General features: G+C 54.5%; 1 protein-coding gene across 1 annotated transcript in view; it reads left to right on the forward strand.

Moving 5' to 3' along the window:
* Pard6g (par-6 family cell polarity regulator gamma) overlaps positions 1–15,423 on the forward strand; it is a 59,221-nt gene extending 43,798 nt beyond the window's left edge. Inside the window, exon 3 of the mRNA XM_026381136.2 lies at positions 12,890–15,423. Coding sequence (XP_026236921.2) covers positions 12,890–13,746 — 857 coding nt within the window. The 3' untranslated portion in view covers positions 13,747–15,423. The remainder of the gene's footprint in view (positions 1–12,889) is intronic.
* Positions 15,424–16,740: the final 1,317 nt, after the last annotated feature.

Here is a 16,740-nt window from a genome sequence, read left to right on the forward strand (position 1 = left end):
TCTGCACCTCCTGCGTCTGCCTCCTGGAAGAAGAGCCGCAACATGAGCCCTCCAGGCTGCTTGGTATTGGCGCAATCTGAGGGCGGGAAAGGAGAGGGGACCCACCTGACACCTACCTTCAGTTCTTGGAAGAGACACTTGCTGTGTCCACATCTCTTCAGCACGGCCCCTCTGGGACACCCACCCCCACACCTGCCCCTGCTGGCACCACCAGACTGCGCTGCTGCCATCCTCCATGGATGAGATGCTGTCTAACCTTCTGGTGCTGTGCCAGAGGATGCACCTCCTAACTCCTTGAGGGTCCACTCCCAGCCCCACAGGGACCACAGCACCAGTGCCAGCTCCATTGGGCCATTACTAGGAGACCAGGGCTGGAATGTGTCTTCCCAAGGTGCTGAGGTCAGATGCTTCCCTGGAGCAAAGATGGCCAAAAGGCCAGGCAGGAAGTCTGTGCACCTCTCCCCTGATTAAGAAGCACATGCTGGGCTGGGTTGTGGCTCAGAGGTAGAGCGCTCGCCTACCATGCATGAGGCACTGGGTTCGATGACCAGCAACACATAAAAATAAAATGAAGCTATTGCATCCACCTATAACTAAAAAATAATTTTAAAAAAAAGAAGCACATGCACATGCTTTGAAAGTGGGCAGGTTCTCTGCCCAGTTCCTCTTTTCCCTCCCTTGTGCTGTGCTCTCTCCTTGTCAGCATGCCTCTCTGTAGCGAGGCGTCCATGTGTCTCCAGGAGCCTGGCTTGTCTGCCTGCCTGGCTTTCTCTCGCACGGTGGCTTCTGTGGCTCTGCTTGCCTGCTGTGTGTTGCTGCCCCCACAAGCCCTCAGCATGGAGCCAGCCAGGATGTCCTCCTCTGAGGGCCACCTCCTCCAGAGCTGCCAGCCTCAGATCATTCAACAGATGGCAGGGCATTTGCCTAGCATGGCTGTGGTTGGCTCACATCTGGGTTCCTGAGCGTGGGGTGCTGCCTGAAAGACCTCACAGAGGCTGCCCGAGTGTCTCAGGCTGATTCTCAGACACCAACCCTTCTTCTAGGAAGGGGCTGCCCAGAGGCCTGGTGAGGGCCCGCACTGCCGGAGGGTGGATGTTTGGCAGTGGCCAGGTGCCCACCCACAGGAACAAAGCAGCACAGAAGTGCTGTGGACAGTGGAGGGCAGCCGTGCCCACAGGAAGCGGGAAGTCGGCAGAGGTGACAGTGCGCGGGGCACTACGGCGTGGGTCCCCAGGTTCCTGCATTAAAGCCCCAGCCCCAGTGGCTGTGCAGGAGGCAGTGAAGGGCAGGGCAGGAAGCTCATGCCACAGGACAGCAGAGCTGGCCCCATCCCACCCTGCCCCACAAGGACACGGCAAGGAGGCTAGAAGGTCCTGGGCAAGAGAGCCCAGACCAGCCTGGATGCCAGCTCCAGTGCCTGAGCCACACAGCTGCTCTGATCTGGGGTGGTGGCCAAGCTGCCTGACGCTGGCAGCTCAACTGGCCACAGCACAGTTGTTGGGTGCTGCTGCCTCTGGGGCCATGTGCGAGAGCTCTCCGGGCCCCCAGCAGTCTGGAACACTACCCTGGACTGAAGGGAACTGGCAGGGTACCACACACCTCTTTTATTTGATCCAGTCTGCCTACCGGTCCTCTCTCAGTGCGGGGCAGAGGGCCTGGCCTGTGTCAAGCACCTAAGGTTCCTGAAGAGACCAATGCTGGAAAGCTCGCGCAAGTGTTTTGTAAAGCGGTTTGCCTGGGGAAGAGGATGGACCTCTAGGGCTTCCTGCTGTGTCCCTCAGTGCCGGAGTCAGGGCCTGGTCCCTGCCATCATCTTGCAGCCTCCAGCCTCAGTTCCCCCATCAGGGGAAGGTGATGGCTTCAAGGGTCGTGAAGACCAGGAAGAAGTGGATGGCGAGAAGGCAGAAATAGATGCTGCTTTTCTGTTAAATGAGTTTCTTCAAACAACGGCTCTTTTCTGAATGGGGTGTCCCAACGTGGACACCCTCACTCTGCTAACCAAAGTCCCTGGCATCCAGCCACAGACCAGTCCTTCTGCCCACGATTGTGGGTGCCGAGCTTGGAGATAATAGGATTGGCTGTGAACCTGCCAGAGTGTGAGAGGTGAGGTGCCAGGCACAGGCCTGGGGTTTTGCAGGAGTCTCACAGGGTGGTGTGGCTCCCAGTTACAGGTGTCACAGCCAGACTCGGAAATGGCAACCAGTTCCCCACAGCTGACAGGCTGCACACAGTAGGCAGTGGCTCTGGACTTGACCCAGCCAGGGGTTTTTTCCTGTACTCTGAGGTCTTTTTGCTGTTGTTGATGATGGTGGGTGTTTTGTTTTTTGGTGGGTTTTTTTTTTTTTTTCAGGTCTGGGGATTGAACCCAGGGCCTCATGATGCCAGGCAAGCGCTATACCACTGAGTACATGTGGCACCAGTACCTGCTCCTGACCAGGGAACTGAATCTCCTTTGTCAATTTGGGTACCACCCCAGGACTGAGCATAATGGCTTCCAAGCATCAGTAGCTGGAAAATTTGAAAGCCTCAGGAGGGAGCTGTGGCCACCTCCACATGATCTTCAGTTAGCAGAGTGAGGGTGTCCACGTTGGGACACCCCATTCAGAAAAGAGCCGTTGTTTGAAGAGACCCATTTGACAGAAAAGCAGCGTCTATTTCTGCCCTCTTGCCATCCAGGTGGGGTCCCTGGGGTCTGACCACCCTTCCTGTAACTGTGGCCTTTCCAAGGAGGGCACAACCCTGCCCGCAATGGCCCTTCATCATTTCTACTCCTGCATGATAGATGTTTCCAGGCCAGAGCAGCACAGTTCCTAGTGTGTATCACACCTGCAGGGAGCTGGGGAGACTGGGAGGGCGTGACAGTGCCTGGTTTCTCGGAGCAGGACTTCCTGTGTTGGTAGTGAATGGAAGCCTCATGTGGTAGCAACTTCTGTTGGTGCCTGGCGTTCAGGTGGGACCACTCCCCATGATGGACAGGTGCACAGGAGTACTTGGTTTCTGTTTTTATAAGCCAGGCAGCAATTGCTGTTGTTGCTTAGAAATACACAGGAATACCACTTGGGATCAGGCAGTGATTTCTTAAATACAACACCAAAAGCTCAAGCAACAAAAGAAAAAACGGGATCACAATCACAATTTAAAACTTCTGTGTTTCAAAGGACATGATCAAGAAAGTAAACAGCTGTCTTACCGATTGGAAGAAAACATTTCCAAAGTATGTACCTTCTCAGGGACTTGGGTCTAGAATGTGTAACTATTCTCATGTCAGCAATAAAAAGACAGAAAATCCAGTTGGAAATGGGTGAAGAACCCGAACAGACATTTGTCCAGAGAAGGTAACAAATAGCCAACAAGCACATGAAAAGATGTTGGACGTCACTGGTCTTGATGGAAACAAACCCACAGACAGCTGTAGTCAGATAAAGGAGAGCCAGAGTTGAAAACGTGGAGGCCCCACACACACTGCTGGAGAGATGTGAAGGGTTGCATCCACTGTGGGAAATAGCATAGCTGTCCCTGAAAAGCTGGACAGGGCTGAGGCATGGCTCAGTGGTAAAAGCATGTGCGTAGCGTGTATGCGGCCCTGGGCTCAGTCTTCCACACCATACACAGTTAAACACGGAGCTACCACATGACCATAAAGCTGAGGCACACATATGTTTGTAGCCTCATTATTCACAATAGGAAAAGGCATAAAGAACCCATATGAGCACCAATGGCTGAGATAATGAGCAAATGAAGGTTATCTGCACAAATATTATTCAGCCATAAAAGGAAATGAAGACAGGCGCAGTGGCCACACCTATCATTAGGCAACTCAGAAGGCTGAGGCAGGAGGATTGCAAATTAGAGACCAGCCTCAGCAACCTAATGAGGCCCTGTCTCAGTAAAAAACAAAAAGGACTGGGGATATAGCTCAGTGGTAGAGTGCCCTGAGTTCAGTCCCCAGTACCAGGAAAAATGAAAGGAGGAAGCGCTTGAGTGTGAAGGAAGCTCATGGGAACCCTGGACTTGGAAGAAGCCAGTTGGAAACTCCCATGCCCCACGGTTCTGCTAACACAGTGTCCAGAGCAGGAATCCGAAGACCGCAGCCAACAGGAAGCGCGATGGGGAGAAGGGCATTGGGAGGCACAGGTCCATTTGGGGGGGCGATTAAAAAGGTCTTGTAGTTAGATGAAGGCTCCACAGCATACCAAAACCACTGAACTGTGGGCCTTAAAAAGAGAGAAAATGGTGAATTTTACGTAAATTTTATCTAAAAGAAATTTAAACCAAATGCACATGGAGCCAGTGTGGCTAGTGACGGAGCTGCGGGTGTTATGGCCTCCTGCGCAGCCTGGGGCCGGGCAGACACCTGCTGCCCCTCCTCACTGGGCCCTGGGTCATTCCTTGCCGCGTGACCTTTCCTGGGAGCCTCTCGCAGGGATGCTTCTTTGAAGAGGTAGCCTGAAATTGTTGGAGGAGACACCAGAAGGCCAGTTGCCTGGGACTGCTGGGGCAGCATTTTCCATAGTGAAAGCAGATGGTTTGCGCTGTTTTTGTTTGTATTTGTTTTGGTTTTGTGGTGCTGGGGATGCAGCCAGGGCTTGCGCCTGCTAGGCCAGAACTCGGGCTGAACTGCACCAGGTCAGGACTTGGTACCACATTTTCAAGACAGGGAAATAATGAAGAGGTAGGGCCAGTGCTTCCAGGGAAGGCTTGTGCTGTCCTGCCAGCCCCTCTCCTGCCTCTGCACCCTGTTGGGTCAGGACCAGCCCCTGCCCACCCTCCGGACTCCATATCAAGTGCACATACTGCACCACTGTGCCCAGACACAGGACCCCAGAGGAGTTGAGGCCGGTTCACTCCTGGGTTCTGTTTTCCTGTATTAGTGGGAATAAAACATTGCTTTAAAGTTACAGAAAAGGGCTGAGATATATAGATATAGTTGGTAGAGTGCTTGCCTTGCATGCACAAGGCCCTGGGTTCAATCCCCAGCACCACACACCCACACACACACAAAATAAAAAATTAAAAGTTACAGAAAAGACTACTTGGATGAGAATGAGGACTTGGTGTGTGGGGTGTTTTCTTCTGTTGGCAGAAATCCTGTAACACACTCAGCTCTCAGCCCCCTGGAATCTCCCTTAAGGGGAATGTACCTGGGGAACATGGGCCATGGGGATCTCCTTGGTGAGCTTCCGCCCAGGAGGCTGCACACAGCCCTCCTGTCGCAGGGACAGTGTGCTCAGTGCTCAGTAGCCCCAAACACTGCCAGCAGCACCCTGGGATGGGGTGGGGCGGAGAGAGGAGAAGAGTCCTAGTGTCAGGGTGCTGACGCAGGGTCCTGCGGCCCCTTCCTGTGTGCACATCTTGGTTTTCGGCTTCCGTGGCAGACTTAGATGTTGACGCTTCTGTGTTCTCAGAGCAGAATCTGGTGCCAGCTTGTTTTGCTCCGCGTTGTTGTTCTCAGACTGCAGCCTGTGCCTGTGCTGGCACCCAGCTGTGGGGAGGAGGGCTGGTCAGTACCTGGGGCTGGGGCTGGAGCATGTGCCTGTGGGCCTGCACCCCACAGCTGCACTCACAGGTGGCATGCCATCTGATGTCCCCAAGAAGATGAGAAGCACATTCTCTTCTTGCTTTCTCCTCCTGTCTTCCTTTCCTCTTTTAAAATTTGGCTTGCACTTAAACAATGGCCACCTGCTCCTGAGCAGGGAAGGCTGCTGCTTGTGCTGTCCAGGGGCTATGAGGTGGGATGCCCTGTGCCAGACACCGAGGTCCCATTGCCCACTTCTCTTCATGGTGTTGAAGTCAGGATCTGATGCCAAGAGGGAGATGTGCCCTCTCTAGGTGGAGAAAAACTGGATCAGCAACTGTAGGACAGGTAAGTCAGAGGAGTCAGAAAGGTCCGGAGTCAGGGGCCTTGTCTCGCACATCTGCACCAGGTCAGGCACCAGGGTCTGAGCCGTTCTCTAGCCTCTTGCCACCAAAGGGATCAAGACAGTATCTCCATGCCTGTTTCTGCATCCGTCTGGTGCCTCCATGTTCAGCACCCACAGAAGGAAATGGAAGGTGAGGTAGCGGGGCTGGCGCTCTCCTCCGCCCTGCTTCTCACTGCCGTGGCTACGGCAAAGGCTATTGGCACGGTTGGTAGGCAGGCAGGCCCAGCAACAAGTAAGGCTGGCAGGGCGGCAGCCACCTGCCACCCTCACATCCTGACAAGAAACCACTCTGACAGGGTCACCTGGTGCCGAGACGCCAGGGTTCGCACTCCCTGGCACAAAGCCTGGCCTGGACATGGCTCATGAAGAACAAAGGTCCTGCACAATTCAGGACTGGAGTGGCTGTCCTGGAGGCATACGCAAGACAGCTCCTGAAACTGCTAATGCTCATAGGTCCTCTAACCCACTTTTGTTTTTGTGGTTGAGGATGAGTAGGGCCCCAGCATACTTCCAGACTGCCGAGGGCAGGTGCCATGGACCAGGTGCACTGAGTGCTGATGAGAGCGTCCCTTCGGGCCTGGGCATTTACCTCAAGGAAGTACCAGAGATGCCCCCAGGGACCCCCTGTGTCACCACTGTGAGATCCAAGGTGAGATGGAACCAATGTCCAGCAACAAGGGATGACTAGAGTATCTCCAAGCAGAACACTACTGGGCCCACACTCCCAACCTTCATGCCCAGACGTGCTGTAGGGACACACAGACCTGCCAGGGTTGACAAGATGGCACAGCATGTGTCATTTCCCAAACAAAGAATTGTTCTGCTTAAAACCTGCCTCCAGGGACAGCTGAGGAGGAGAAGACACTGCTCCCAGAGGGCCGCACAGTATGCCTGAGGACATGCCTGCACCCCTCCATGGGTGTGGCAAGGTGGCTGTGACGACACTCCCAGACAAGGCAGGGTCCTTTGAGCCCGGAGTCCTCGTAGCCTGCTCTGCCTCCAGCCAGTGTCGCCCGGGTGCCCCCTGCACTCGAGGACAGACTCGACACCAGAGCCCTTCCTTGCACTTCTTCAGCACAGACGTTCAGTTCCTTGATCCCAAGAGATGTGGGGCATGGCTGCAGCAGCCAAGACCCAGCTTTCTAGGGAGGTGCCCTGTCCAGGGCATCCTCTGCTGGCCATCCTGGTTTCGTAGCATGAGCTACAACAAAAATCAGCCAGGGCTGATTTCACTCACTATTTTGGGCAAAGGTCCCCGGGAGTACAGGGCACCTCGTACCTGCCTGGGCAGTGTCTGCCTGGCTAGGCTACTGCTCCTAGTGGGCAGTGTGGTTGGCATGTTTTTCTCTGGGGTGGGGACACCAGGGAGCCAGTTGCCCCCACAGGGAGCTCAGCAGAGCAGGGAGAGAAAGACACAGGTATAGGGGGCAGATGGCAGTCCTTGCTCCACCCACAGCCGGGCTGGGCAGGAGCAGAGCTCCCAGGGCCTGCATCCCGCTGGGAGCCTCCCATCTGCTGAGAAATGCCTGTCCAAACAGGAAGTACTCCAGAGAGTCCAGTTTCTCTGACTGACGCAACTGAGGGCCCGGGGCGGCAGAGGCCACAGCTGTCAGGTGAGGGTGCATCCAGTGCTTGAGGAAAGAGGGTGCTACTGGTTCTGCTGAGCTGCCGAGGCCTGGCCAGCCAGGCTTCATGGTGCAGCCATGGGGTGGCTCCCCTTACCATACCAGAGATCATAAATGGCACCAAGGAACCAGCCTCCAGTTTTCCATCCAGATGTGGCCTGATTTGAAATGGAACCTTGATGCACATTCTGATCCTCATCTGGATGCCTGATGGGAAAATGAAAAAGGGCTTTTCCACCAGAGTGGCCAGGCCCTGCCCTGCGCATGCCTCAGGCAGGTACTCAGGAGTGCGCAGGGCCTCCTAGGGTGGGCCAGTCCCTATGGTGGACCTGTCCTGGTTCCCTCCCTGTGCCAGGTCGTTAGCTCTGTCCCCCAAACCTCCAGGTTTGACAAGCTCCCCAGCCTTTCTTGCAGGAGAGCAGGCCAGCTCAGGATCAGGAGTGGGTTTCATCCATGTCAGGCTCAAACATGAAATGAGGAAATATTTCATAGAAATTCTCTAGTTTGAAAACCTGTAACCAGCTGGGCATAATGGCACACACCTGTAATCCCAGCGGCTCAGGAGGCGGAGGCAGGAGGATTGCAAGTTCAAAGCCAGCCTTAGCAACTTAGTGAGGCTCTAAGCAACTCAGCGAGACCCTGTCTCAAAATAAAATATAAAAAAGGACTGGGGGGCCTGGAGTTGTGATTCAGTGGTATTTGTGAGGCACTGGATTCAATCTTCAGCACCATATAAAAATAAATAAATAGAAAAATAAACAAAATATTTTATTAAAAGGGGTAGGGCTGGGGATGTGGCTCAGTGGTTAAGCGCCTCTGGGTTCAGTCCTCACTACAAAAAAAAAAAAGGAAAAGAAAGACCTGTAACCATAGGAGATTTATAGCCAGGCTTCTCTTCCCCACTTTTTGGGGGATATCCTGAAATAGAAGTGAGAAAATAAAATGTAATCTGAGTGGAAACAGACATGGGGAGAGCTGTCCCTAAAGGAAGAAGCTGTTCCCATTGCTCACTTTGTGGAAAATACAGATTTAGCACATTCTTGACTGAGAAGCTGTGACAATTTAGCTCTCATGAAAAGGTATTTCAGGAACCAAAGATGGAATTTTAGGAATGGGGCATTTTTCAGAACACATTCTAAGATCGTTTGAGATTTTTTACTAAGGAAGTTCATATGTGGTGGGTAATGTTTAAAGGACAAGGGGAACAGTGCCTTCTGAGACCCCACACAGGCCCTGGCAGGTGCCCCAGGCTGGGCTGTCCTGCTGCAGACAGGCAGGGCTCCCTGGCCACAGTCAGAGCCACACATGCCCTTGGCCCTAGCTGCTGGGAAAGAGGTCCAGGCGAAACCAGGCCAGGTCTCGGGGCTTCTTCCCAAGCTCCCCCAGAGCCTTCTCCCAGGACCCCCGAGTTCTTCAGTAGCTTGGGAAGAACCAGAGTCATACACACCCCTTCCTCCCTGTGGGGCATCTGCTCATTTCCCCACCAAGCAGCCCACACTTTCACTTCCTGCTTAGAGACTTTCCCTTCCACTGACACAGCTGACTGCCAGTGATAGACATTCTCCTTGGTTCACTATTACCTTATTACTCAGATAAGTCCATGAACTCAGAGCATAGCCCCAGACTTGGGCTCAGAACCTGTATTCCAGGACAGGGCTCAGTGCATCCCTTACTGGGGCTCGGAATGCACACCCTGGACCAGGGCTCAGAACCCACACCTTAGGCCCTGGCTCAGAGCCTGCCTGTCTCAATGCTCAGTGAGAAGCACCCAGTGTGAGAGTGCACATCCTGTTCCTTGAAACTCTGCGGCACACACTGCTACTGGATTCATCCTGCGGGGTCCTGCTTTTCCCTTCATGTCTCCCAGAGGAGCAGTGTAGTCTCAGCATCAAAGTTGAGCCACCATCTCCTAGAGGGGCATCTGCCAGGGCTGGAGGTGGTAAGTGGGGCAGGCCTGGAGGTCTCGGGCTTCTGCCCAAGCTCCCCCAGAGCCTTCTCCCAGGGCCCCTGAGTTCTGCGAAGGCAGGGAAGAGTCCTGATGCCCACACTATTCTTGCCCTTGCTACAGGCTCCACGCAGCACCCACCTCCCCTCAGGACATGTGGCCCCTGGATGCCCACCCACACCCCATATGCATCTGTAGGAAACCAGTGGCAAGCAGCTGCCCCCTGATGCCCTGCAGAGCTGCACCCTGCTCCTAGCCCCTGCAGGCCCAAGTGCCCACCAGTCTGTGTGATGCAGAGGACTGCAGTGGGGCCCACTGTCATTGTGCATTTTCATTGCTTTGATTGACATGTCTGCTCGTCATTGTTAGCTCTCATTGCTTTGATTGATGTGTTTGGCACTACAAAGTTAACATCTGGGCCCTAAAGAACATGGCTGGCTTTTTTGCACCTTGAGATTTGCTAAAACTCCCTGTGCAGTTAAATAAGTCTCTGGTCAAGGCCAGAGGAGTCAGCAGTGGGTGTTAGCAATAAAGGCCAAAGGTTAGGGACTCAGATTCATGGGGTCTTAGAGCTTATGAAGGAGGCAGCTGTGGTATAGAGGAGGGACCTTGAGTCTGACCCCTCCCTCCAGCCTCACCCACTCCTGAGGGAGCCTGAAGAGTGCAGCTCCTTCCACATGGTCTCTAGGTAAGCCTTGCCACCATCAGCCAGGTTCCAGCTCTACACACTCTTCTTGTCCATGTCCAGGGAACATAAATGGACCCCAAACCTAGAGGATGCTTGGAGACCATCTACTAAAACTAAATTGCATAAATCCTTTGACATAGCAAAAAATAACCTGGGAGTTTGCCCTGCAGATACTCGCTTCTCAGTAAAGGCAGCCCACATGCCTAGAGAACAGAGTACCATCACTGCTTAGCAGCTCCACGAGGGGGTTCTGAAGTCCGTGCTTCTCACTTGCCCTGCCAGTTCAGACACTGATGCCAAGGCAGACCACAGAGATCATGGGGATAGGCAGAGACTGACACATTCTCAGTGACCAAGAAGCATGGTCTAAGGGGCCAAGGCTCCTTCAGTAGCTCAGCATTACTGGAGAAGGGTGAGAGGCTACTGAGAAGCTAGAAGCCCAGAACAGGCCAGAGCCCCAGATGCATAGCCAAGCGGAGGAGCAGCAGTCCTGCAGACACTGCTCCCTGCAGCCCTGCCTCAGAGGGAGACAAGTACATGTGTGTGTGTGTGTGTGTGTGTTGCTGGGGATTGAACCCAGGGCCTTGTGCATGCTAGGCAAGCTACCAAGTGAGCTATATTCCCAGCCCAACAAGAACTTTTTGAGTCACTAACAAAATGTACCCATTATTTGACGAGGCCCTTGATAAGAGATTGAGAGCACCAATTTGTGAGCATAAATTCCATTCATTAGAGCAAATCAGAATCTGGAGCCTTGAGGACTGGCTTTGGTCTTTGTCAGAAACTTCAAGCCCCCAGCCTCTGCCCAGCCCTGGCTGCTCTGTGCACAGTGCTCCCCTTTCTGCATGCTGTGGCTCAGGCCCTGGCTCCTTGGCTTCCAGGAGACCACAGTGGCTGCCACTGACAGCAGTGCTGCGAGGTGGCTTGAGCTCCTCGCACAGCTCAGCTCCTGTGGGGGTGGCAGCAGCAGACTGGGTGATGCAGGAAGGTGGGCCTGGCCAAGGGAACAAGGCCCAGCCAGCCACAGGTGGCTGCTGTGGAACCCGCCCTCTGTGCCTCACACCTCTGCACACTGGCCGAAGGAGTGGGCACTGCTCCCCAGACACAGCCTCAGCAGGTCGGCCTCAGGTGTCTCACAGTGCGCCCACCCAGGGCCACCACTCTTGTCATTGCCATCTGGTGCCCATGGTCTGAGAGCCTCTCTTCTCAGCCCTGGGTGGCATGGCTGAGGGCTTCTTTGTGCACCTGGCCTTCTGGAACCTCTGGCAGGTGGGGAGCAGCTAAGGATGGGGTTTGGCTGCAGCAGGCTCTGGTTTCTGGGAGTCTGGCCCCCTCTGGCAATGAGCTAGTTCTGCTGGTGGCTATCAGAGAACTCTTGCCCACCACCCTCTCTGCACCCTGCTCTCCTTCCTTCTTTTGTTTTGCCTGACTTTCCTACCCATGAGGCCCAGGGCTTATTTCCTTTTACTCCTTCAGTCTTCTGTCTTTTGCAGCCCCCTGAGTGAGAAGAGCCAAGATTAGCTGAGGCTGTGGACAGACATCCTGGGCTGCTGTGAACTAGCTGCCCCTCAGTGCCCGGTGTGACTGGAGCTGGGTCTGAGGAACAGGCGGCTTTGAAGAGAAGGGTGTGAGGAGGAGAGGTCCTGGCCAGGACCTCTCACCAGCAAGGACAGAGAGGCTCCCTAGTCCATGCAGAGTAGGCCACCATGAGGTGCAGACCCCAGGGAGCCAGTACAGAGAACACATGTATATCAGGGGTTCCGTGGGAGGGAGCCCTCCATCTGGGCCCAGAAACTTGTGTCAAAACTAAGAGGCTTCACATAAATGTGAAGTGTCGTGGGTGTTTTCTCCGACACAGGGAGATGGCCCTCTTCAGGACTCCAGCCACCAGCTGGCTGCCCCTTCATCTTCTTCCAACTTTCAGAACCTTTAGACGAAGCCCTTGGCACCCTCTCTGCCCAGTGAGGTCAGTCCGCTGTCTTACTCTGCCATGGTCTTCCATCAGGGCAGCAGCAGTGCCCCGTCTGGCCACGCGCCACGAATGGGCAGAACTGAGTCCTGAGGACACCCTCCATCAGGCTGAGCTGCTTGTGGTGCCAAGGTGCCAGGAGAGGGACCATGGTGTGGGGGTGGAGCTATCCTGGGACCCGCGAAGCAGCCAGTTCTCTGCCTTGCAGTTGGAATTGGAAGTGTGACAAAAGGTGGATCATCTGCAGGGACCCATCTGGGTGTCATGGAGGACACACAGTCCTGCCCTGGAAGCGCATGTCCCAGGCCCTGCTGGCCCTGGCCCTGCTAAGGCTCTCAACCGGCCACAGCACCCCAGTCGCCCATCACTGGGTTTGGTGGCCAGGCAGGCCAGGTGCCTCTGTTTCAGGGAGGCGACTGCACCTGTGCTGACCGCAGGTGTGCCTGGGCCTCAGCCTGGATGGGCAGGCGTGGTGAAGTGACCCCTCAGTCTTGCCCATGTATCTGTGCTTGAGGACCCTGTAGCAGTTCTGCCAGGGCTTGGGAACTAGCAGGGAGTGTGAAGGTAGCTGGGAGGTCTGGGGCTGGGGCTCAGGGGTAGAGCACTGGCCTAGCATATCCTTGGAAACAGCTGGTCTGCTGTAGGGGCAGGGCCTGCAGCCTGCGGTTCAGGCTGTGCTGGTGAGCTTTGCCAACTGCTGTGTGCCATGCTTCTCACTGTTCTCTCTCTGGGCTGTTTCAGAAGAGGCCGACCACTACAGCTTTGGGGCTGGCACCCTATCCAGGAAGAAGAAGGTGCTGGTGACCCTGAGGGAGGAGGGTCTCCGCCGTCGGGCCCACCTCGACATCAGCCTGCCCCATGACTTTCGGCCTGTGTCCTCCATCATCGACGTGGACATCCTCCCCGAGACGCACCGCCGCGTGAGGCTGTACAGACATGGCTGCGAAAAGCCTCTGGGCTTCTACATCCGCGACGGCACCAGCGTCCGGGTCACCCCCCATGGGCTGGAGAAGGTTCCAGGCATCTTCATTTCCCGCATGGTCCCGGGGGGCCTTGCAGAGAGCACTGGACTGCTGGCGGTGAATGACGAAGTCCTGGAGGTAAACGGGATTGAGGTGGCGGGGAAGACGCTGGACCAGGTCACAGACATGATGATCGCCAACAGCCACAACCTCATCGTCACTGTCAAGCCCGCCAACCAGAGGAACAATGTCGTCCGCAGCAGCCGCACGTCCGGCAGCTCTGGCCAGTCCACGGACAGCACTGCCAGCCACCACAGCCTGCCAGTGGCCCACGTGCTGCAGAACTTCCACCCCGATGAGATGGAGAGCGACGAGGAAGCTGACATCGTCATTGAGGGCACCTTAGAGCCTCAGAGTGTCTCCAAGATGCAGGGCACACCTTCAGGCAGCCTGTCTCGGGCCAATGGCAGCAGCCTCGCCCACAGGCTGCAGCGGGACCTGGCGCTGCACAGCCCGGGGCGGGAGAGCCACGGCAGCATCCACAGACTTCTCTGCTCCCTGAAGGCGGACCCCCGCCACAGCCTGGTCCTGCCGCAAGGCGGGGTGGAGGAACATGGGCCAGCTGTCACACTATAGGCCCAGAGGCTGGGTGAGGCAAGTGCTGCCTGTCCCATGCAGGGACTGTGGGAGCCAGTGGCCCTGGGAGGCACTGTGATTTCAGACGTGAAATTCCTAGCAGGAAAATGCTAAAAATGTATGCCAACTTAAAATGAGGACAGCTTGTGTCCCTTCCTCCTTGGTCACAGGCGTAGCCCTCTTCTCTGTGTCAGCTCGGCACTATTTTATAGAATTTTGCCCCACAACTTAACAGACAGGCACACCCCAGGCCAGGCCCCCATGCAGGTTCCAGCTCCTCTGAAAGATCTGAGTACAGAAATAATTGGTTTTTAAATTTCAAAAGTACTTCATTTTTTTAAAAGTAAGCTTTTGAAGTTCATGTTTTTTAACTCAGCTCACGTGAAGATGCCCTTTATGCTGCGCGGTTTCTGCTGACCTGCACAAGACTTCCCCAAGAGGACAGAGGGGCCAGGCCTGTGCCAGGTCCAGCAGCAGCATGCACACCAGTCCAGACCCCCACGGGCATGTGGGTCCCTACAGCAGTAGGCACCACCGTCTCAGGAAGCAGAGTGAAGGTGAGGCAGGCACTGCCAGAGGTGACTGCGAGCTGCATGCTCCCAACTTGTCCTTCGGGGAGGTTTCCGAGTGTTTCCTGCAGAGGTGGTGGACAAGGGGCCTCAGGCACCGGGACAGAGTTATCTCTGCCCCCACAGCAGCCAGCTCTTCCTGTCAGTTGATGAGCACATACTGACCTCCATTCCTAACGTCATGGTCAGAGGCAGGGGTTCTCTTGCTTTTGAGTCATATGAACATAATGGTTTTAACAAATATTAAATTCATTGTCACTTTCCTTTAAACTTTTAGAAGTTTATTCATGTTTGAGTCAATTAAATTTTATATGAAGTATGTCTTCAGCTTAAATCCAATGTCAGGGAGAAAACATTACATTTATGCTTTGAGAACAAACTTTGGCCAAATAAGTCTCCTGCAAACAAAGAGTATTTTCCAGGTTTTCTAAGCATGAATTCCACTGCTGCTTTCTGCATGATCCAGCACCACCTGCTGGCCATCAGCAGAACCGTCTTGATCTGTTAAGGTCAGAGGGATTTGGTGCAGCCCAGCTGCATTAATTAAGTGAAAAGAAACTTATTTTCCCTTTGAAACTATTTCTTGGGCAGAGTAGCCTTTTCGGAGTAGCTTCCTCCGTGTGTCTGAGTTTCTCATTTTGTACAAGGGGCCACAGCACATCTCCAGAGTCTAGGACAGAGTGAGACACCACTGGGTGGGGATCCAGCCCCCAGGACGCATGGAGCTGCCACAGGGGAGGTGCTGGCCAGTGAGACAAGCCGTGGAGCCACGGGAATGCCCAGGAGGATCACCAAGATGAGGTTTTCACTGGGTCTCTGCTGGTATTAGTGTCCGTGGAATAACTGGGCCCACCCACTACCAAGAAGGGAAGTTGTATTTCTAACCATGCATTAAATTGTTACGCAAATGTGAATCCATGTTTTAAAGAGAACAAGGCTTACTCAGTGTGTAAGCTTTGTGCCTGTTGCTGGTAACTGCAGGGATCGCAGGCTGCTTGGAGGAGCTGTGAGAGTGTATTTTTCTACCCGGGTCTATACTTCTGCAATTTGCAACAAAACCATGTCACTATATATTAAAGATTTTTTGTTTTATATATCAGAGAATAAATATTCTGCCTTTGAGTTAACAAAATGTGTAACCAGTATGTCTCTTGTGTGCTGAGAGGGGACTGCTGGTGTCGAGTGCTGCCCTGCTGGTCTCTTCACTGGGGTCCTCACATCCTCCGCAAGGCAGAGCCATGCTTCCCACTGTGCAAATGAGAACCCGGACTGTGCTCAGGGTTCCAGGAGGAGCATCTCTGTGTTCAGCAGTGCTCCTAAACTACCTGTTGTAGTTTCTCCAGCTCCGCGCTCCTCTCGAGACAGAGAGGGCTCAGGGGGCTTGCCGGACGCCCTCCACCGAGGATCTGGCTTCTTCGCCTCAGGAAGGGACCTACCAGACACACCCTGGGTGTGTTCTCTTCCCTGGGTAACTGTTGGATGTTTTGAGGGAGATGCCTGGAGGGTCCCTCACAATTCTGGTAAATGTAAGGAATTCTTCACTTACTTACATCAATATAAACACATGGGCTCCTGTTTTATTCAGTGGTTACAATCTATTACCTTCATTGCTGACTAGTGGGTGTCTCCAGGCCTCTGTGTATGCTCACACTCAGTCCCACCGATCTCAGTGTATTCTGATCCATCTTGCACTCACCTCCTCTCCAGGGAGTGCTGGTGCCACCAAGGAGAACAGCCATCAGAAGAGAAGATGAGCCTCCAGATGTGCTCCCCATTCCTGGGATGTGCCGGGGCAGCCCTGGGCATTGCCAGCAAGAGTGCCCTGCAGCCTACACCAACCAGTACCTGCACGTACAGGAAGAATGGTCCCCAAGCCTTCCCAGGGGGCAGCCCTGGGGACGGACGGACACACACACACACACACACACACACATGCAGGAAGTCAGTCCCAGGCTTGAGTGGCTCACCCTCCTGCACCCCAGAAGGGCCTGTGTTCCCTTGGCCACCTCCGGGCTGCCCTCAGGAACATGCTCACTGACCAGCATCACACCCTTCGGCCCAATAGTCTGCTAGACGATGTAACTGATGGTGAACCCTACTTTATTCTGGAGCTCTGAAGCCTCGTGTGCACATGCAGGATGACCCCAGTAAGTATGCGGACTCAGGCTCAGCAAGCGCCCCTGGTGACCAGGCCTCACTCAGCCACAGCATCTGCCACACCCAGGAGAGGCTGCCCATCTGGCACTTTCTCCCTGGTGGATGCTCTCTGTAGCCTCTCACTGGAAAAACCGCAGCTGCCAGTGAAAGCCACTTCCAAGTCCTTCAGCTGTCCCAAGCCTGGGTGCTCTGACAAGCCTTGTTGTCCTCACACAGGTACATGTGCCCACCTCTGCCATTCCTGTCTCTACCGTCAGCATCCCGATGC

The sequence above is a fragment of the Urocitellus parryii genome, chromosome 13 (assembly GCF_045843805.1).
Source record: "Urocitellus parryii isolate mUroPar1 chromosome 13, mUroPar1.hap1, whole genome shotgun sequence".
In the NCBI taxonomy this organism is placed as follows: domain Eukaryota; kingdom Metazoa; phylum Chordata; class Mammalia; order Rodentia; family Sciuridae; genus Urocitellus; species Urocitellus parryii.